At 36.8% G+C, this 22,583-nt stretch overlaps 1 protein-coding gene across 1 annotated transcript in view; it reads right to left on the bottom strand.

The window, feature by feature from the left end:
* Nucleotides 1–22,583, bottom strand: part of LOC122050446 (NAD-dependent malic enzyme 59 kDa isoform, mitochondrial-like) — a 47,266-nt gene that overhangs the window by 15,412 nt on the left and 9,271 nt on the right. Inside the window, exons 4-5 of the mRNA XM_042611348.1 lie at nt 18,966–19,094; nt 18,643–18,703 (exon numbers count right to left, since the gene is read on the bottom strand). Coding sequence (XP_042467282.1) covers nt 18,643–18,703; nt 18,966–19,094 — 190 coding nt within the window. The remainder of the gene's footprint in view (nt 1–18,642; nt 18,704–18,965; nt 19,095–22,583) is intronic.

The following is a 22,583-nucleotide window of genomic DNA, read 5'->3' as shown; positions in this document are numbered from 1 at the left end:
ATTATTTTAAATATTTTTACAAAATTTTATCTATTTTAATTTATAAAAATAATTTAAACTTTGTTTTTAAAATTATTTTAAATTATCTACTTTTTTACTTTAATTTTTTTAATTTTAATAAAAAAAATAACAATATAAAGTTATATATTATAATTATATCAATTAATTAACCGTTTCTTTAATTAATTATTAATTTATATAATATATAATTATAATTTATATAATAATTAATTAGAAATTATATAAAAATATAATGATTTTATTTAAAAGTTTTAATAAACCCTAATTTTTTCTAACTTCGCGATTCCACCATCGCGATTTTTTTTCACTCGTCGCCACAGCTGCCGCCTCACCGCAGCAGCCTCACTGCCGCCGTCTCGTCACCGCCACCTCGTCGCCTCCCCGGCACCTCCCCGCCTCATCGCTGCCTCGCCAAGCTTTCATCGATGATTCGAGGTAGGTCTTCATCCCCCAAATTGATTCCTTTTTCTTCTTTCTTCTTCCTTCCTTCTGTTGCGCGCGCATGACGCACGCAAAATTGTTGTGCGTGCGGTGCCGGTGTCGGTCCCGCGTTGGGACGGTAAAAACCGCCAGTTTCGAGCGGCACGGCTCGAGATTTCATTCACTGATTCTCCCTAATACAACAAACAACACATACTTGTTGGTGCAACCTTGGTCAAGGTTGACCTGGTTGACCCGACTCGAGTTGACCTAACTCGAGTTGTATTTTGATGTTTGACGAGAACAGAAGAGTTGTATTTTGATGGGAGATTGTTGGTACAACCTTAGGTTAAGGTTGACCTGGTTGACCTGACTCGAGTTGACCTGACTCAAGTTGTATCTTGATGTTTGACAAGAACAGAAACTTGGGAGGTTGTGGGTGCAACCCTTGGTCGAGGTTGACCTGGTTGACCCGAGGTGAGTTGACTTGGCACGGAAAAGTCCAAGCAGGGAGCTTGGCACGGGAAAAGTCCAAGCAGGGAGCTTGGCACGGGAGAAAGTCCAAGTATGGAGACTTGGCACGGAGAAGTTCAAGTATGGGAACTTGGCAAGTGGAAGTCGGAGAGGGCTCGGTAGCTCGTTCTCCGGACTAGGTCAGAGAGGGCTTGGTAGCTCGTTCTCTGGACTGGACGAAGTCGGAGAGGGCTCGGTAGCTCGTTCTCCGGACTAGGTCAGAGAGGGCTTGGTAGCTCGTTCTCTGGACCGGACGAAGTCGGAGAGGGCTCGGTAGCTCGTTCTCCGGACTAGGTCAGAGAGGGCTCGGTAGCTCGTTCTCTAGATCAGGAAGGCAGATGGAAAATCCTGGCGAGTGAAGCCAGGTGAAAATCCTGGTGAGTAAAGCCAGGTGAAAGTCCTGGTGAGTGAAGCCAGGCAGATTGGAAATCCTGGTGAGTGAAACCAGGTGAAAACCCTAGTGAGTGAAGCTAGGTGAAAGTGAAAGTCCTGGTGAGTAAAGCCAAGCAGTTGGTGAAAGTCCTGGTGAGTGAAGCCAAGCAAGGGAAAGTCCTGGTGAGTGAAGCCGGGCAAGGAAAAATCCAGATGGATCAAGGCTGATCGGACATCTGGTATTGTGAAGGTCAAGTAGGTCAAGGGAGTGACCGGATACTTGGCACGAAGAGAAAAGTCTAAGTGAGTCAAAGGGATTGACCGGACACTTGGTAGGGAGTCTTAGCAAGTCAAGGGAGTGACCAGATGCTAAGCATGAGATACCAATAGGTCAAGGTTGACCGGATATTGGTTTGGAAGGCGTGGAACTTGGTTTGGGCAAAAACCAAGAGCTGGATCGATCAGTGGATCGATCCAGTGATACACTGGGTTATTTGATCGGTCTGGTGACCGATCAGTACCAAACAGTATGCTACTGTATGTTATATGATCGGTCTGCAGACCGATCAGAAAGCGAACAGAAGTTCGGGAGAAAAGGAAGGGACATGCATGCTGATCGGTCCCTGGACCGATCAGAGGAAGCTCTGATCGGTCCCCAGGACCGATCAGGGTCTTCCTGGACCGATCAGGATATGTCCTGATCGGTCCAGGTATATCCGTTGAGATTCAACGGGTATCTCCGTCTTCTTCGCTGTCTGCTTTGCAGGTGCAGTTGCAGGTTCAGGCTATATAAAGGAGATCGAGGGCTGCTACAGGATACTTTTCTTCTGGTCCGAAGCTTTTGCTTCTACTTCTTCTTCTTCCTCTACTCAACTGCTACCTCTTGCTTCTGTAAGAGCTTGCTGTTGCTGAGCTTTGCTGAGCTCTTCTTAGCTGAAGCTTCGCGTGAGCTTCCTCGGCTGGGGTCTCCAACAGTTGCTGCTGTATTTGGCCCGTGAAGTTGCTGCTTCATCAACAGCCGACGAGAAGGCAAGATTGTTTGTTTTTACATTCATATTGTTGCTTCTTCTTGTGTATTCTTGTACTCCTATTCTTGCTGGTGCAAGAAAGATTGTGGCGAGGTTTCTCCACCCAGAAGGAGTATATATATTAGCCGGTTCTCCGGGGACTCATCCACCGACGGATTGATAGGCTTCGTCCACCTTACGGACACGCCGAGGAGTAGGAGTTTATCTCCGAACCTCGTTACATCGCTGCGTGTTGAGGTTTGATCTTCTTGTCTTTGTTTCTTTGTTTTATTTTCCGCTGCGCTAACGTCAACTTGTAGAAAGAAACGAAGATTTGGGGTCGGCTATTCACACCCCCCCTTTCTAGCCGCGACCATCGATCCTAACAAGTGGTATCAGAGCAAGGTTGCTCTTCGTTGGATCAACACCCGGGGGAGCACGAGCTAGAGAATGGAGTTATTTGGAGAAGACGTCACAATTCCACCTTTCTACGATCGCGACGACTTCGCGTTTTGGAAGGTAAGAATGAAGTACTTTCTTATGACTAACCTAGAAAATTGGAGGTGTGTGCAATTAGGTTTTACTCCTCCATTGGATAAAGAAGGAGAACTTTTGGAGAAGAAGAAGTGGACGAAGGAGCAAATCCACCAATCAACCATCAATGATGAGGTAACGAAAATCATTGAATTTTCTTTACCTAATGATGTTTTGTGTAGGATAGGTGGATATAACGATGCCAAGGAGTTGTGGAATAACTTGGCAAAGTTCCATGAGGAGAACTCCACTTCAAGTCATGAAGAGGAGTCAAGTGAGCCAAGTAGCTCATATCATGGAGGCATGGATTTAGAGGTTGAGGGCTACTCAACATCTAAGGAAGAAGAGGAGGAGAGTTCCTCTTCAAGATCGGAGCAAGAAGAAGAAGCTTCTATCTCCGGAAGGGATGAAGAAGAGAGCTCACATCCATCCTCAACCCTAGGTAACTCAAGCCATTTAATTTCAAATAAATTACACATAATGTGCTTTGAGTGTAGGGAATTTGGGCATTACAAGAGTAAGTGTCCAAAGAGGGTTAGGAAGACCCCACCGGCGTCAAAGGTCAAGGAAGCCGGAGTCCCGACACGCAAAGGCAAGGAGCACGTGGTGTGCTTCCAATGCAAGCGAAAGGGACACTATAGGAGTCAATGTCCGAGGGGGAGGCAACCTCACAAGGACAAGAGACCGAGCACGTCAATAGGGGGAGCTAAGGCAAACCCTAAGGTAACATTTAAGTCTCATTCTTGCAATAAGACACATGCTAGTAGTTTTGTTACAATTGTTAATAATGATAAGCATGTTAACTTTAGGAACCAATACATGAGCTTAGGAGCCAAACATGTTAACCTAGATAAGGATAATACTAGAAATGTCAACCCTAGAATTAACCCATCTAAGGCTAAGGAAAACCTAGGTAGAAATCCCAAATCATCTAGACATATGCCTAGGAATACCTTAAAGAAAAATGATAAATTAAAGCTTGAGGTATTAGAGAAAGAAAATCAAGTCTTGAGGTCAAGACTTGACTCTCTAGAAAAGGCTCTTGAGGATTTGACTCTAGAGTCTAGGGGTCAAAAACCCAAGTCCAAAGACAAGGAAGGTTTGGGTCACAAACCTAAGTCCCAAGTGGTCAAGCCCACTTACCATGATGTTCCATTCGATTATGGAACAAAACCTAGGACTAGGAAGACCATCACCAAGGTCACAAGGGGAGTCACCCCTAGAGTTGATCTTGATGAGTCCCAAATGACCAAGGCTTCAAAGCCTAGGAGGGTCATTAGGAGGGTTGCTAGGGAAGTCATTCCTAGTGAATATTTAGTGAACCCAATGAGCTCAAATAGGTATTGGATTCCTAGGAGCGTGATTTCATCACGCTAGATGAGTTAGGGTGTGCCAACCTTACTTGAATAGGTAGTTAACCTAATCATGGCAAAAGGTGGCACTTTAGGAATTTTCAAGGTGTGATCAAGCCTTGAAAATGAAATTAAGAATTATTCCTAAGGTGATTAGAATGTGCCAACTACATTTGAGGAGTTCTCTTAGGTCAGTTTAATTGGCACATAGTGATCTAAACATCCTTGGTATATGATTTTAGGTCTATTACTCTTAGGAATATAGAACCTATGGCAAAATGATCAAGATTATCAAAAATGGCAACTAAGGCTAGAATTAAGTATTTTCTATACCTTTATATGTTGTTTGCCATATATTGATCGTCATATGCCATGTCATGACATCATACTTAATTTATGATCATTTAAAATGTCATGATAATGCTTAGGTTAGTTAAATGTTATGCTTTATTTAAGTTTCATACTTTATGTCATGACATCATGACATTGGCACATGTTTTTACTTATGATATTATATTATGTCATGTCATCATCTCTTGCATTTATAATCAATTAAATTGGTTTAAGGACAAAAACATAATTTGATATGGAGATCAAATTGTTGTTTAGAAAATGCATGAGAACCTAGCCTAAGACGACCTAAACCCATATCTCACATCAAAATTGACTTGGATGTGTTTGATACACCTTAGATGTGTGTGAGATATTAGGATGATGAGTTAGGATCAAGGTGCATAGTTCTTGTACCTAGATGAGCCTAATTCTAATTGGAGGATCATAGGGAAAGCTTGTGTACAAGTCATGTACATTTAGCCCTAAGATTATGGTCCTAAATTGAAGGGTTTAAAATCATTTCAAAATTGATTTGAAAAACCTTGATGAAGCTTTTCTAGTGATAGCATTCATCATTGAGCAAGTTGAAACAAAGTTGAGTTAAACTTGAACTATTTCAAAGTTTTTCGAACTTTGTATCAAGTTTTGAAAATGGAAGTTATTTTCATCGAAAATTATTTTTCCGTGATAATATATGTTATGAGAAATGTATCCTCAAAATTTTACAATTTTTGAAATTTTATGTGATTTTTAAGAGGTTTCTGAATTTCGGAAGTAGAAAAATCAGAAACTTCTGATATCAGAGTTGGGGACCGATCAGAGGGGATTCTGATCGGTCCAGGACACTCTGGATCGGTCACTGGACCGATCTAGGGAAGTGTGGATCGGTCTGGTGACCGATCCAGGGAAGGTCTGATCGGTCAGGTGACCGATCAGCGCGTGCCAACTTGCTGATTTTCGACTGTTTTGTCTGAAATTTCAGCTGGGAGTTGGTGTTTTGGATTTCTAAAGGCTTGAAACTCTCCAAGACATTGTTGGTGCAATGGTCAAGGGGGAGTTGACCTTTAGGGGGAGTTTTACCTATTAGTCAAGGGGGAGTTGACTTTTAGGGGGAGTTTTTACTCCTAAAGACTTGAGTGATATGGGATTATCACTAAGTTAATTGTTGACCTTAGTATCAAGGGGGAAATTAAGGGTTTCAATGAAAGGTATGGACCTTCATTAGAAAGAAACTCTTGACCTTGATTCACTCTTTTTGATGTGTGTCAAAAAGGAGGAGAGTGTAGGTTTGGGGAGAATGTTCAAGGAAGAACATTACAAAACCTAAGTTAGGTTATGGTTTTGTCAAACATCAAAAAGGGGGAGATTGTTGGTGCAACCTTGGTCAAGGTTGACCTGGTTGACCCGACTCGAGTTAACCTGACTCGAGTTGTATTTTGATGTTTGACGAGAACAGAAGAGTTGTATTTTGATGGGAGATTGTTGGTACAACCTTAGGTCAAGGTTGACCTGGTTGACCTGACTCGAGTTGACCTGACTCAAGTTGTATCTTGATGTTTGACAAGAACAGAAACTTGGGAGGTTGTGGGTGCAACCCTTGGTCGAGGTTGACCTGGTTGACCCGAGGTGAGTTGACTTGGCACGGAAAAGTCCAAGCAGGGAGCTTGGCACGGGAAAAGTCCAAGCAGGGAGCTTGGCACGGGAGAAAGTCCAAGTATGGAGACTTAGCACGGAGAAGTTCAAGTATGGGAACTTGGCAAGTGGAAGTCGGAGAGGGCTCGGTAGCTCGTTCTCTGGACTATGGTCAGAGAGGGCTCGGTAGCTCGTTCTCTGGACCGGATGTGGAAGTCGGAGAGGGCTCGGTAGCTCGTTCTCCGGACTAGGTCAAAGAGGGCTTGGTAGCTCGTTCTCTGGACCGGACGAAGTCGGAGAGGGCTCGGTAGCTCGTTCTCCGGATTAGGTCAGAGAGGGCTCGGTAGCTCGTTCTCTAGATCAGGAAGGCAGATGGAAAATCCTGGTGAGTGAAGCCAGGTGAAAGTCCTGGTGAGTGAAGCCAGGCAGATTGGAAATCCTGGTGAGTGAAGCCAAGTGAAAACCCTAGTGAGTGAAGCTAGGTGAAAGTGAAAGTCCTGGTGAGTGAAGCCAGGCAGTTGGTGAAAGTCCTGGTGAGTGAAGCCAAGCAAGGGAAAGTCCTGGTGAGTGAAGCCGGGCAAGGAAAAATCCAAATGAATCAAGGCTGATTGGACATCTGGTATTGTGAAGGTCAAGTAGGTCAAGAGAGTGACCGGATACTTGGCACGAAGAGAAAAGTCTAAGTGGGTCAAAGGGATTGACCGGACACTTGGTAGGGAGTCTTAGCAGGTCAAGGGAGTGACCAGATGCTAAGCATGAGATACCAATAGGTCAAGGTTGACCGGATATTGGTTTGGAATGCGTGGGACTTGGTTTGGGCAAAAACCAAGAGCTGGATCGATCAGTGGATCGATCCAGTGATACACTGGATTATCTGATCGGTCTGGTGACCGATCAGTAACCAAACAGTATGCTACTGTATGTTATCTGATCGGTCTGCAGACCGATCAGAGGAAGCTCTGATCGGTCCCCAGGACCGATCAGGGTCTTCCTGGACCGATCAGGATATGTCCTGATCGGTCCAGGTATATCCGTTGAGATTCAACGGGTATCTCCGTCTTCTTCGCTGTCTGCTTTGCAGGTGCAGTTGCAGGTTCAGGCTATATAAAGGAGATCGAGGGCTGCTACAGGATACTTTTTTTCTGGTCCGAAGCTTCTGCTTCTACTTCTTCTTCTTCCTCTCCTCAGCTGCTACCTCTTACTTCTGTAAGAGCTTGCTGTTGCTGAGCTTTGCTGAGCTCTTCTTAGCTGAAGCTTCGCGTGAGCTTCCTCGGCTGGGGTCTCCAACAGTTGCTGCTGTATTTGGCCCGTGAAGTTGCTGCCTCATCAACAGCCGACGAGAAGGCAAGATTGTTTGTTTTTACATTCATATTGTTGCTTCTTCTTGTGTATTCTTGTACTCCTATTCTTGCTGGTGCAAGAAAGATTGTGGCGAGGTTTCTCCACCCAGAAGGAGTATATATATTAGCCGGTTCTCCGGGGACTCATCCACCGATGGATTGATAGGCTTCGTCCACCTTACGGATACGCCGAGGAGTAGGAGTATCATCTCCGAACCTCGTTACATCGCTGCGTGTTGAGGTTTGATCTTCTTGTCTTTGTTTCTTTGTTTTATTTTCCGCTGCGCTAACGTCAACTTGTAGAAAGAAACGAAGATTTGGGGTCGGCTATTCACACCCCCCTCTCTAGCCGCGACCATCGATCCCAACAATACTACCATAGCATGGTGTCCAACATCTAAAAATTTGGTCCTAGTATTCAACCTCCAACTGCATATGAAATTGCCGGTCCATATTTAGATGAACAAGTGAAGGAGATAAAGGCTTGGATCCTCTCATGCAAGAAACAATGGAGCTTATATGGGGTTACGTTAATGTGTGATGGCTGGATAGGACCTACACGGACGAGCATTATCAACTTTCTACTATACTACAATAGAAAGGTGATATTTCATAAATCTATTAATGCAACTACATACTATCATGATGCACCCTACATATATCGCTTAATGGATAGTGTAGTTCAAGAGATAGGTGCAACTCATATAGTGCAAATGATTACAAATAATAGTGCCAACTTTAAGAGGGATGGAGAGTTATTGGAGTAAAAGTATCAAACATTATTTTAGACATCATGCGCAGCACGCTATATCGATTTGATGATGGAAGATATCGGTAAGCTCGATATAGTGAAGAAGGTAGTGAAAAAAGGTCGATCTTTAACAAAATTTCTCTATAATCATCATTGGGTTCATGGATTAATGAGCAAATTTATTAATGGGGAGATTCTACAACTAGGAGCGACTATATTTGTCACTCACTTTCTCCTTTTAAAATCGTTGAATCAGCAAAATGTCGGATTGAAGGTCGTGTTCTCTTCTGAGGATTGGGAAACCTCTCAATATTCTAACACGACCAAAGGTAAGCAAGGTGCAAAAAATTATTATATCTGTCAGATTTTAGGACTATATCGCAGATATACTTATAGCAATAGAACCATTGTACGTTGTTCTACTTAAAGTCGATATGGACAAGAAGCCACATATGGGCAACGTTTATCGCCTAATTCACGAAGCAAAAGAGGAAATTAAGAGGCGTCTATAATCACCAACCAAGTATCAACATTACATTGATATAATCACTACAAGATAGGACGATCAAATGGGAAAATATATTCATTTGGTCGGTACGTATTTTTTAATGATAAAATTTTTTTAATATTGTTATTAATAATTATATATGTTTAATTATTGTAGTTATTATCTTAATCCGGCATATCAATACCATAATAATCTTAGCACAAATGATGATTTATTAGTGGCCTTAAGACATGTAATATCAAGACTACATACAAATAGAGAATCAATTGCTGAGACTATTAATGAAAGGTGATTATTTCGAGAGGTATATGGTTCTTTTAGCGACCCTATTGCATTGTCATATGCAGATATAAAATCGATGCAAGTAAATATAGTAAAAATTATTACTAATTATTGTCAACAAATATAAATACTATTTTAATTTTGTTCTTATTTATCTTACAGCTGAGTAGTTGTTACAATATAGAGGATCAGCTCTAAATTTGAAAAAGATCGTAGTACGAATTCTCTCACACACAATATCTTCTAGTGGTTGTGAAAGAAATTGGTCAACTTTCTCCCTCGTTCATACAAAAGTATGAAATCGTCTTTCTTATCGTCGCATGGAGAAGATGGTTTACATTCATTATAATATGAATCTTCAACTAAGAGCAATACCAAAAGAGAATGAAGAACAAGAGTCGGATGATGTAGACCCATTTGATATTGGATTTGTCCAAACTAAGAATGATCCAATAATGGATTGGTAAAGTTGATGCTGAGAATCTATTACTTGATGAAGCAAGAGACCCACCACGACCATCTCAATTTCCTACTCAACAAATTAAAAAAATACAAGATAGAGGAGATATATGTGAGGAAGAAGATAATGATGAAGCTTTTGATCAAGAATTTTGATTTTCTGGATCTCGGTCTAAACGTTCTCAAACATCCCAACCCCAAACTCAACCAAAGTCCATAGATAAAGGCAAAGGCAAAGCTTCTGCAATTTTTACTAAAAAGAAATAAAAAGAGAAACCTCCTGCTTTTACGGGAAAGGGTCAACTGAGAATTAGAAAAATCCACTCAATGCAATTAATGAGCAAGAAGATGATGACAATGATGAAACATTATCACCTTCTGACACTGTAGTCCAACGAGAAGTTTGAAATGAGAATAGTGATGTTGATAGCAGTGCAAGTACTCATGGAAGTGATGACAGTGGTGATGCATCTAGTGGTAAAAATTATGTTCCCCCTACTCTAGCACCGGAGCCATGGGCATGTGAGATAGATTACACACATGCAACTCAAGATTATGATCATGGAGCTAGAAGTAGTGCTATTCAATATTAACGTCGATATAAGGGTGACAAACAAAGAAAGCTCATACTTATCAAGATATGCGGGAGAGTTTAGCTGAGATTGATTTTGGTCGAAGTTCATCATACTCGCAACCTTCTTATTATAACGCTGATGCATCATATGGTGATCCATCATACCATAGCTCGAGGATGCTTATCCTTATCCTTATCCTGTGTCTGTATCCGTTCCGATTTCAGTGGTGTCAGTTCAAATCCAACATCTAGTGATGAATCAAGACATATATCAATATTGATATTGCATGTCATGAGATGATTATTTAATCTGAGCATTGGAGAACTATCGAGTTGGCTTAAGTAGAATGTTGCAAAAACCAATGCTTCCATCTGATTCACATCACTCCTTTTGATATTAGTAAGGTAACATATTATAATATATCAATTTTAATTCAAGTTATTAATTAATCAATTTTTTTTAAAGAAAACTATATTTAATTATTTTTTCTAATAATATTAAGTTGTTCAATAATTGAGAATTTATATAAAATCAATATACAACTTATTTTTAAATTATACACAATAAACATATTTATCTAATAATTACTATATATAAATGAAAAATACCGAAATAGTATCGGCACGATACGATACCGAAACTGTATCGTTCCTGTCTGGGATCGAAATCTCGGCACGAGTCGAGATTTTAAACTTTGGTATGGATGGCATCATTAAACATCTAAAACTTAATATTTTTCTATTTTGTGTAAAAAGATTTATACCAATAGATATCTATGATCCTACTTGGGGATAGAGTTGGATCTAATGGTTTAGTGTGATTAATGATTATGGTTTATGTTGAAGAGGATGTACAATGTACATTTATCCTTATTATGATATGATAGTGCTCTATTACTTACACTTTTGATATTGTTACAATGTTGACCCACGTAGTTCTGCAATTCTAAATGCAGAGCTATTGGCCATAATTGGATGACAACAATGAATAATAGTTAGTTATGTTCCTTGGACTATGATACAAGCATTTGACACAGATTTGGTTATCAATGTGTGACACTTTTTTCAAAATGGTCACAAGGGGACTTGGAAAAGAAGTACCCAAATCTTGAACACTTTTGTACTACTTATTAAAATGTCAAAATTAATATGTTGTACCATGGCATCAATTTTACCCATTTAAGCCTTAAATTTTTTGTCATTTAATAAATTAGTTCTGATCTCAAGTAGTTTTGGGGTTACTTTGTTTGTTGATTTCAATTTTGATCTAAATACAGGAATCATAGATTTCCACTGTGTTGGATTGGGCTTGGATTGGTTAGGACTCAAGTTGGATTCAATTTGCACTAAAAAATGGGCAAGAATTCCTTCTCAGCATAACCAAACCTGAACCAACATTTTATGCATTAAAGGGGTTCCATTCAGCCGGAATGAGGCAATTTTCTTGAACCACGCCCCTAAGTTTGAGGAATGACAAAAAAAAACACCCACGAGTCTTAAATGCCGAAACAACTCCCTTCTCAAATTTGACTTCAAAAAAAAAGAGAAAAAAAACAAATTAGTTCACTCCGAATCTCTGTGTCAAATCCAAATTAAAACCAAAGTTGTGAGGCATTGGGAGTTACATTAAACCTCTCAGCACTTGAACTATCAAATGCTCCCCTTATTTATTAGATGCCTCACATCTTTGACGCATCTTTTTCAATGAGGTCATGTTTGAGGCTTTTGTCCACTCATTCTCATGCTCATTCTGGTCCTATGAGGTTAGATTACATACTTCTCTTGGTAAAATGTGTTTGTGTCTATTCCCTAAAGAGTATTTGACAAACTAGTGTATAAGTTTTCACCAATCTAGAAATCTCATAGTATTCCTAGTAAGACCTAGAACATAAAGATCCCATAGACCTAGAATGTAAATACATTATCACCTAGTGAACTTCTTGTTGTTTAGATCATCATCATCAACTACTTTTGCTCATAAGTATTTGACAACCATCCACATGTTATATTTCAAATTTAAGACTATAAACAACCTCCAATGCTTGTAACAGAGAATTAAACTATCATAGTAAGCACATTCCTGCCTACTTTGGATCTTAAGTATTTGGTGATCCTATAATGATCATTTTAGAGAAATTACACACTTTTATGCTCTTGGAAGCAAAGTAGTCTCATTTATATGATCACTAAACCCAAAGCACTAGATGGTCTTCCGTTGTTCATACCATAAATCATGGACTATTGGTGTGTTTAGGTTTATAAATGAATCGAACAAGCTCAATATTGAGTTTGATAAGAGCTTGTTTATATTTATTAAAAGACAGTCCGGTACACGAAGCTCCCGCCAATGCAAAGTCTATATATATATATATATATATATATATATAACAAGTTGGAACACTAGTGAGTTCAATTTGTCAACATTCATGTTCATGTACAAAGATAGTGAAGAATTTATGAATAAGATTATTTATTAACTTATCTAAATATATTCATACAATAATATATATAAATTTATGAATTGATTATAATATATAAATTTTACAATCTTAAATTGTTTAGAAGGGGAACCTTGGCGCAACCTTAAAGTTGTTGTCGTGTGACCTGGAGGTCACGGGTTTGAGTTCCAGAAATAGCTTCTTGCAAAGTAGGTTAAGACTGCGTATAATATTCCTTGGACTCTGCATTAGCGGGAGCTTCGTGCACTAGGTTCTTTTATGTTAAAAATAAGAAATCTTATAAGATTTATGTATTAGATTAATGTTTTATCTAAAATAAGGACGATAAGGTTGTTAGTTGGGCTCATTAAGATTTTTAATAAACAAGCATGAACAAATAAATTCTACAAGAAAATGAACAAGCTTGAACATAAACAATCTAAGCTCAACTCATGTTATTGGATGAACACCCTACTTGTGTTCCTTGAATTCCTCCTAAATCATAATTTGATCTGAGTTAATTTGAGAATTGGATGGACATTAGATTTTTTTCAACCAAAGGATGACCCTCTACTATTCACATCACAAATACTGGAAACTATGGTTGTGTTCTTGGAATGCTCCTGAATGATAGTCTGGTCTTAGTTTTACTGAATGTTTTAATCTTATTGAACTAATTTGAGTAGTAGAGGTTTCTCAAGTACTTTTGCCAAGATACTTGACAACCCAACCTTCCACTAAATATCACAGATTTTGAACTATGCTCCTGTTATTGGAATGCTCCTAAATTGTAACATAGTCTAACTAAGCTAATTTAAGCTTTGGAGAGATTATCAAGTATAGGTTCTTCTCACTGCAGCCTAATATCCCAATGTTATATGATCTCTTGTAATGTTGATCATATTGTTTGAAAGTTGATAACAGTAGTACCCATGTTGAGAAGTTGAAAAGACAGCTTACAAGGATTAGAACCATATAGTATAGGTCACTGTTAGAGCTTTAACATTGGGATTAGGAGAATACGTGGTTCCAAGCTCTAAAATCCTATAACCATTAAAATTGATATGCAAAGTTTGTTTGCAAATCTCAAAAGGTGTCATTGCCAATGTTTTAGCTCCCTTAAGTACCCAGGAAGATTATTGTAGGCTTTGTCATAGACTCATCAAACCTTTGTTAGTGCTTTATCTAAGCAAGGTGTGTCTTTTTGTATAAAACATGAATCCAAAATTTGGATTGCTTCTCTCTCTAGATCATACCAGGTTTGTATTGCTATACTAGATTTATATTGCTGAGTAGAAAGAAATAGGCTCTTAACTAGTGAAGCAATAAAGTCCAAGGAGCACTCTATGTTCTGCATATTGCATTGAGCATGTGGAACTAAGATCAGGTAAAAATTTTGTAAACTTGAAGTCCCCAAGATCTCTAGCTAGTCTTCTGTTCATAGTCATCCTCGTAACTATTTCATCCTAACCTTATAAGCTTTGGAATCCACATCTTGTACTCAAATCTCTTGACTATTGTGTACGCTTGAAATTTTTCTTTGATGGAACCTTCTACAAAAATTAATGCAACCATGAAGGAGTTAAACACCTCGACCAATATATGCCTGCAAAGACTAGTTGTTGCCTTATTCAGCCCTATATAACTCAATCCCTAATCCATCATCCTGTAAATGCAGCTCAGGCATAGCAAAGTTCATCTCAAATCCATTCTCAGTCTGCAGGATCTTCTTTAATCAAACTCCCTTCTCCACATCAAAATAGCTTAGATCTATCTACAGAGCATGGTTTTCATTGGCTAATAGACCATTTGATAGACCTATGACTGTTGGATCGTAGAGTTCGATAGAGGGGGGGTGAATAACGATTGTTAAAAAAAATTCATTATTAAATCGAGTACGCAGCAGAAAAATAAAAGACACAACGCTAACACAAACCAATTTTACTTGGTTAAGAGCCTTCATCGACTCCTACTCCAAGACCCGCACTCGTCGAGTGCTTTCGTTGGGCAATCACTAATAATTCGTAAGATATATCAAACTTACAAGAATAATTAAAAAAATACCGACAATACAGAAAAAGAAGTTGAATCGCAGGTTGTCGGAGGAGCCTCGCAACGACGTAGGAGCAAAGCGCAACAGAGCAGTCGTAGAAGAAATTGTTATCCATAGCTCTAGAGGAAGGCTCCTTTTATAGGAGTGCTCCGGGCGCCTGGACCGTGACGTTGGCCCAGCCAATTAGCGTGCTCCACGTGGCGATGAGATAAGTTTTTGCACTCCGGACGCCCGGATCCCTTCCGGGCACCCGGACCACCATTTTCTGGCACATCAATTTTCTACAAGAAAATGTTAGTCCGAGACAAATACAAATTATACTACCCTGCAAAACAAAGTGTTAGCACAATTATAGAAAAAAGTGTAGTAATTAGATTCTGTCTCACCAAGACCAGAATCTAGTCACGATCTCAAATTAGATTCCCGAAATGGTTCTAAGTTGGATCGACGCCTACTGTTCCCTCGAACGGGGAACTCGTCCTCACCAAGTCACTCCCCTCCAGTGACTTACCTTAACTTATCTGCCAGACATCCGATCAGCCCCTCGACCTGTCTAGACTTCGTGTCAAGTATCTGGTCAGCCCATCGACCTAGCTGAACTTCCTGTAATACTGAGTTAGCACAATAGATAAAATGGTAAGGTAAAACAGTGTTAACAGAATTCAAGTATAACCTAGGGTTATCTCCCCCTAGGATTGCCTAGCTTCACTCATTAGGACTTCCATTGTCTGGCTTCACTCACCAGGACTTCCTCCACCTAGCTTCACTCACTAGGGTTCGGCTTCACTCACCAGGACTTCCACCACCTAGCTTCACTCACTAGGGTCTGACTTCACTTACCAGGACTTCTACTACACTCACTAGGATCCGGCTTCACTCACCAGGACTTCTACTACCTAGCTTCACTCACTAGGGCTTCACTCACCAGGACTTCCACCACCTAGCTTCACTCACTAGGGCCCGGCTTCACTCACCAGGACTTCTACTACCTAGCTTCACTCACTAGGGTCTGGCTTCACTCACCAGGACTTCCACTTTGCCTAATCTCCAGTTAGGACTTCTCATCTAGTCCTGACTAGACTACTCTCTTCCAAACATCGGGATTAACTCTTGGTCAAACTAACCAGATGGGTGCATTGTCAAACATCAAAACCCTAGAGGTCAATTGCACCAACAATGACAACATTAGAACCATTGATGAGTGGCACCTTTTCTTTATTGAATCTTCTCTATAACTCAAATGATATTCAATCCCCTGTAGAATGGTGAACAATTCATTTGCAATGGCTCACCCCTATAAATTATTAAGTTCATTGTACTTACAATCGTTCATATTTAATCAATTTAGACCCCTCAAACACTTTTGGATGAAAGTATTTGGCGGTTCATATGCAATGAAAACAAGCAAGAAAGACAATATATAGTCCTTGGACATTATGTAAGTCACTGCTGTGACAAACTATTTGAGAAGTGTAAATCTATTAAACAATTTTGGGAAAAAGTAATGAAAAATGTCAATCAATACCATATATATACATATAGTTGTCGATTCTCAAAGAATGCATTCATGCTAAGACATTGACTATTTGAGCAGTCTAAGTCAATCAAGTAGTTTGGGCAAAAGTACTTAATGGTCTCTATACAATTAAAAATATTGACCACGAGCAAACATAGACTCGTGAACCCTTAAGTAATACATTCATATTAAGATATTATCTATGTGAGTAGTGTAGGTCCATTAAGCACTTTTTTGATAAAATCTAAAAATATTTGGCAACATATGTGCAGTCGAAAATATCAACCAGCATATATGATGTCCTAGAGTCTTAAAAAAAGGGATATTTACGATGAAACATTACTTATTTGATCTATGTAGATCCATTAGTAACTTTTGAATAAAAGTATTTCATGGTCTATATGCAGTGGCAAATACCAACCAAGAGTATATGTGCACTCTTAGATCCTCAAGCATGATATCCTTACTAAGTGCATCCCTGCTTATAGATACTATGAGCGGGGATCATATTTGCATTCCCAAGATGTCGAAGAGCTAAACACAAACACATTTATGATTTCAAACAATTTCAACTTCATAACATATTAAGCCCTTTATAACAACAATGTAAACAATCACAACATATAGTTTTATAATGTTAAATCAAATATCATGTCATGCCTGTAAGCACAGATAGAAATTTTCATTCTACCAACAAACTAACTACAGCATGATGTCAAGGAGATAGTCGCGATCTCACAACGTCCTTCGCGAGGCCACGACATCGCGAAGACAGCCACAATGTCATGGTTACCTCTATTTATTTTAATCGATTTAGTTATTTATTTTACATTTTTATTTTTTCAAATTTATTTATTTATTATTTCTAACCATTAAATTAAATTCCTTTTTTATTGTCCTTTTAATTTTTTTCTCCTTCATTGTTAATTTTTTTTCTGCTTCATTTTCCAAAGGGTACACAATGAAGGAAAAAAACTTCTTTACCTATTTAATAATGGTTTTTTTTTGTATCTATCCATGAAAAAATTCCTTTAAGGATTGTTAATTTTTTCCCACTATTTATCTACAAAGTAAACATGAAAAAAAAAAATCTTTTTAAGATAGAAAAAATATATTATTAAATATTAAAATATATATATAATATAAACCTTATAAAATATACTACTATAAATTAAATTATTATATATAAACTTAGTTTAATTTAAAATGGTTAAAAAAATATTAATTTAATTTAAATCTACTTGATCCTTCCATGTTTACTTACTTGATGGATTTTAACTAATGATAAATTAACTTTTACTCAATAATCACTAAATATGTTATGAGATAATATTAAAATTTGAACTCAACTTTCAATATCTCAAAGGTAACTCAATAATAAATATCAAGGATAATAAAATATTAATAAAAATATTTTTAAATTAATATATTTATAATTTAAAAAATATCGAAATCATATCGACATGATATGATACAAAAATCGTATCATTCTGGTCATAAACCAAAATTTTGACACGGCTCAAAATTTTAAACCTTGAATGTTATATCAACTATTTTTAAAGGGAAATAAGGATGACACAAAAGGAAATGTTTAATAAAAATCAGAATTGAAACAAATCAATCAAAAATTGACACAAAATGATGAACTTACATATGTTAGTCAAATCATGATAAAATTCAATAGCTTATAAGGAGGAAGAGGATGAAATAACACAATGAGAAAAAGAAAGGAATGCAACTGAATAAGCAAGAACTTACCCTAAAAAAATCTCTTTCGGGATTAATGATGGATTTGGACAACCCTGCACATTATGTACATTACACTATTCAGTTAAGGAGTAAACCGGTTTAGGGGGGAATGTTGTTGGAATGGTTTTGGCAGTTTCAGGAAGGCCATTTTTCAAAGTCTGGTTTAAGAATAGGGAGTATTCAATCATTTACAACTTGTAGGGCATTTTTTAGGCATTTCCCAAGTCTAGCTAGGGGCACGGTTTGAGAAATTTTCAAAGATAGCTCATTGATAAAGTAGAGTTCTTTTATAGGATCAGCAACACAATGCCTTTCCTCCTCTTCTTTTATCCAGGTTGCAATACCTCTACCCTCCCCATGATGTCTCCTCTTCTCGCTAAGCCAACCGCCTCCAGCATTTTTTCCCACTTTACTCTCCCCTCCATTTGTAAGAAGACCTTTGAGTTCAGATAGCAGACGGCATAGAAAATTTCCTCCATTGCTTTTTTTTTTTGCCTCTTTCTTGTTCCTTTTTCTTCCTCTCGCTCTCCTCTGATCTTCCTAAGCTCAATTCATTCAAGTAAACAAATGGGTCCACCTCCTTAGATATTTTTATACTCATACCCATGTTGCGTCGTGTCAAATATCAACAGAGGTACAGAAGCGAGTTTCACCAAGTCTAAGTACCGTAGATAGTAAGGTAGATGCAAAGTTTTAATCAGGCCGAAAAAAATGAAGGAAGCAGTTATATTTTTTAAAAGTTAAGGCCAGATGAGGAAAAGATAAGCAATATTCACAAATACACGCACAAAGATTATCTTCAAGAAGCTTCTGATTGTTGGTCCCAACATCCAGCATAATAGGTAGGATCTGTCATGCAGATAAGAATGATGTCATTTGTTTATGGAATTAAAAAGAAAGCCTATTAGGCACAACATTATTTTCCACTGTTAAACACGAAGAATTGAGCATAACAAAGATAACATAATTACTGCAATGTATAGATCAATCATCATTGTCAAAACTAGAAGAAAAACAAAAATTAGGCATCTCTCTCGTACATAAGAAAGCACCATCTGTTAAAGGCATCATTAAATCAATTCTCATGATTGAGAGATGAAAAAATACTAACCCTCTGTGGATTGATTCCTGCAGCTGCAACATAAATGTCAAGTTTTCCTATAGGAATTCCAATACCCTGAATTCCAAGATCACCAAGACCAAGAATCCGACTCCCATCTGTCACTACTATCATGTCTACCTAAAATAAATAAGATAATCACATCATAATCCACAATGAAGCATTTTCTCCCAAATTTTAGTGTAAAATTAACCAAAAAGTTAAAAGTATGTGTAAAAAGGAAGAATAAAAACAGGTTTTATAAACCAAATGCAAAAAGGACTATTAATGCATGTATTTACCTTGTTGGAAAAGTGGTGCATAGTCTAGAACTTTAATATTTGAACTTCAGCTTCTCAATTTAACACCATTTTGTAATATGAACTTATTTTCCTTTCAATCCAAATGTCTCCTACTCAGAATTAGGTGTGAGCTTAAGTGACTAAAATATAATAGATTTACCATTCCAAGAGATTCTTTAGCAATCATAAGCATTATATCTACACCACCTTGTTCCATATTTTAATAAACTATTCAGTTTCAATAATGAACTGACTCATGCACACATGTTGCCTTTAGGGAGAGTTCCACAGTAGATGCACAAGAAGTCGTAAGATCCTAGATAGATAAACATATCAACTTTTGTAGGATCACACAGCATCATCTTGTCTTTTAAAGCACTTGTATCTTCTTGTGTTCCTTAAATGAAAATGGGAAAGGGAAAAAAAGAAACATAAATCTTCATAACATAAAAAAAAGGCAATATTCATTAGTGTGGTTTTTGTCCATAGGAATATAGGATCAAAATTCAGTTGGCTTAAGATGAAGCCAGCCTAAGTTTCTGTGAAGTTGGGAAAAACATAGTAATTGCAGTTACAAGTTTGATGGGGAGCCATTGCACTATTAATGGGCAATTATCTAGACACAATCATCAAGTTAGAATAATGAATGAATCATGGTCGTGATGGTGTAATTAATCACAGGATTTTAATCCCACATGATATATAGAGATCAATTTAAGATGCATAAATCTCATTTGATTATCGAATTGATATGATCATATTAGCACTTTATTATTTTGACATCTTAGTCAACATATAGCAAAAGTGATTTGGTTATTTCATAAAGGTTTTACACATCATCAATAGGGATATATCAAGTATCCACTAGGAACATTGGTATTCCATATAGGCATGAAGGGAGTAGATTAAGTGTCCAACTATTACATGTTGCTACGATTAGGGATAGTGACAAGTGATATATTAAGGAATGGGGGAAGTACATATTTTCTTTTGCCAATTGATGAAGCAAGATGGGAAGAGATAGGAGGAGAGAGAAAAGGTTTTTTTAAGTATTAAGAGGTAAGGAAGAAGGGAGAGAGGTTCTAAGAGGAGGGGAAGGCACTTGCAACTAAGAAGCAGGATTGGAAATGCTTGTTACGAGGAGGGATGAGGCTTCTTATGTGTGGTTGCCTTTGCCTGATATCATGAAAGCGACATAAGACGTCACTAAACGGTGAAGTAGTGAGTTTAGGAAGTGACTGAGTTTGTCCTATGAATTTTCCCTTGTTGCTAGATGTTCTTTTAGTGCCCAAATTTTCTCACAAATGCTTTGAATCTCTAAATGACAACTTTGCCCATCTAAGAGAACACTAAAGCTTTGTTTGAGAATCAAGAATTTCTTATAATTTTTTTTCAATGAAACTAAAAATTTTGAGAAGAAAAATTTTCAATCAAAATGAAATTTTGTTTGATAAAAAACAGCAAGAAAAGTTTTAAAAGAGATGAAAATTATAAAATCTTGTTTGGAAAAAAATAGACTCAGTTTGTATACTTATTTTTTAATGAAAAGTAAAAATATATATTAGATTTAAAATATTTTCATAGGAAAGGTGATCATATTAATAGAAAAAACTATATTATTGTGCAAATATATCTATACAATATAGCAAACTACAACCATACTAAAGTGATAAACCGATTATCAATGAAATTAATTATATTAATTTGATTATTAACAAATAATTTATTATTGACATAATGAACAATGTTATCATTAAATAATTTATTATTGACATAATGACTAAATTATTAATGAGATGCAAAGTCTAATTTTTATGTGAAAATATATAAGGATGAAATACAAAAAAAAATATAGAGAGAGGGAAATTAAAAATTCAATGAGAATAGTGTAAAATTTTAAAATGAAATAAAAAATTTAAAAATTAGACGACTAAATTACAATATTAAGTGTCAGGGAAAATGGTGAAAATATACAATTATGGGAGTTAAAATGAAATTTAGATAGTGAAATAAAAATTTAAAAACTTTAAAGGATAAAAAAGTGTAATTTGACTAAAAATCTAGAGGTGCTATGAAAAATTAAAATATTTTAGAGATAATTTGTAAATATGATACCTTTAACATTAGGTTAAATTTAGGGACTCAATTAAAAAGAAATATTCTAAGGACATATGACTTTCATGTGATGGGTTGGGGAGGCAATTATAAATTTAGAAAAAAAATAGAGATCTTGATATAATTTAAAACTTTAGGGAGGACTAAAAAATAATATTATTGGTGACACATATGAAAAGCACAAATATTTTTATGGCAAATGTTGTTAAGTTAATTATAATTTTTTTAAATTAAAGGATCTGACTTTTTTTAACATGGGAGGATAAAATTTTAGAGATGAATACAAATTATAAAAATATATGGATGAAAATGAACACCTTTAAAAATAGACATAACTCTCATATACACATTATTATAATTACTACTTTTCAATTATTTTTTTTATCAAAATAGAAAACTCTTCCAATAACTGTTAAAAATTTGAAAATTTTAAATATAAAATATATATAAAAACAAAAATATATATTGATAGATTACACATTGTCTATATTATTTTTTGTTTTATAAAACATACAAATTTAAAATTCAAACATTTTTCAGTTCCCAAACATGCCATAATCTTCTAAAGAGTGGATAAAGAAGAGAAAATAAACTAGTTGATATTTAACTTGCTACGTATATAACCAACTCTTGCAACTTGGTCTTCTATAGACTTTACCTAGAGAGAATCTTTAATTGGACGGGATATAATCAAATAACAACCGCCAAACAATAACTATTTCAGAGACATTGATCCGCAGTTGAAGAACTGCCTTAGAAATATAGAATTAAATATAATAAAACTCTTAGAAATCTAATTGAAACTAAATATAATGATTTTTTTTTCTTTATTGTTGGCATGGAAACTCATCAGTGTGTTTAATAAGCATATAACAATTGTCGACGCCAACAAAAAAAGTAAGAACCTCACTCCAAAACATGCATAAAATATATTCAGAAGAAAATTAAAACAAACATTTAAGAATAGATGCCATACAATTAGAAACTAATCTACTCCATAACACTTAAAGATCATTTACCTCATATTCTCCTAGTTAGAGCGGTACTTTCAAATTTTATTGTTGGACTAACATGCCAATTGGAAAATTATCATAAACTCTTAAGCGATTTCAATATTAGCCTACAATTAGTAAAGCAAAGTCTTGATTTTCAATTTTTGTGATGGTGACTATGTCACTTCAAATCTTACATCATAAGTAGTACTAGGATAACA

Source organism: Zingiber officinale, chromosome 3A (genome assembly GCF_018446385.1).
Source record: "Zingiber officinale cultivar Zhangliang chromosome 3A, Zo_v1.1, whole genome shotgun sequence".
Taxonomy (NCBI): Eukaryota; Viridiplantae; Streptophyta; class Magnoliopsida; order Zingiberales; family Zingiberaceae; genus Zingiber; species Zingiber officinale.
The sequence above is the reverse complement of the archived record's forward strand: the minus strand, read 5'-3'. Positions and strand labels throughout refer to the sequence as shown.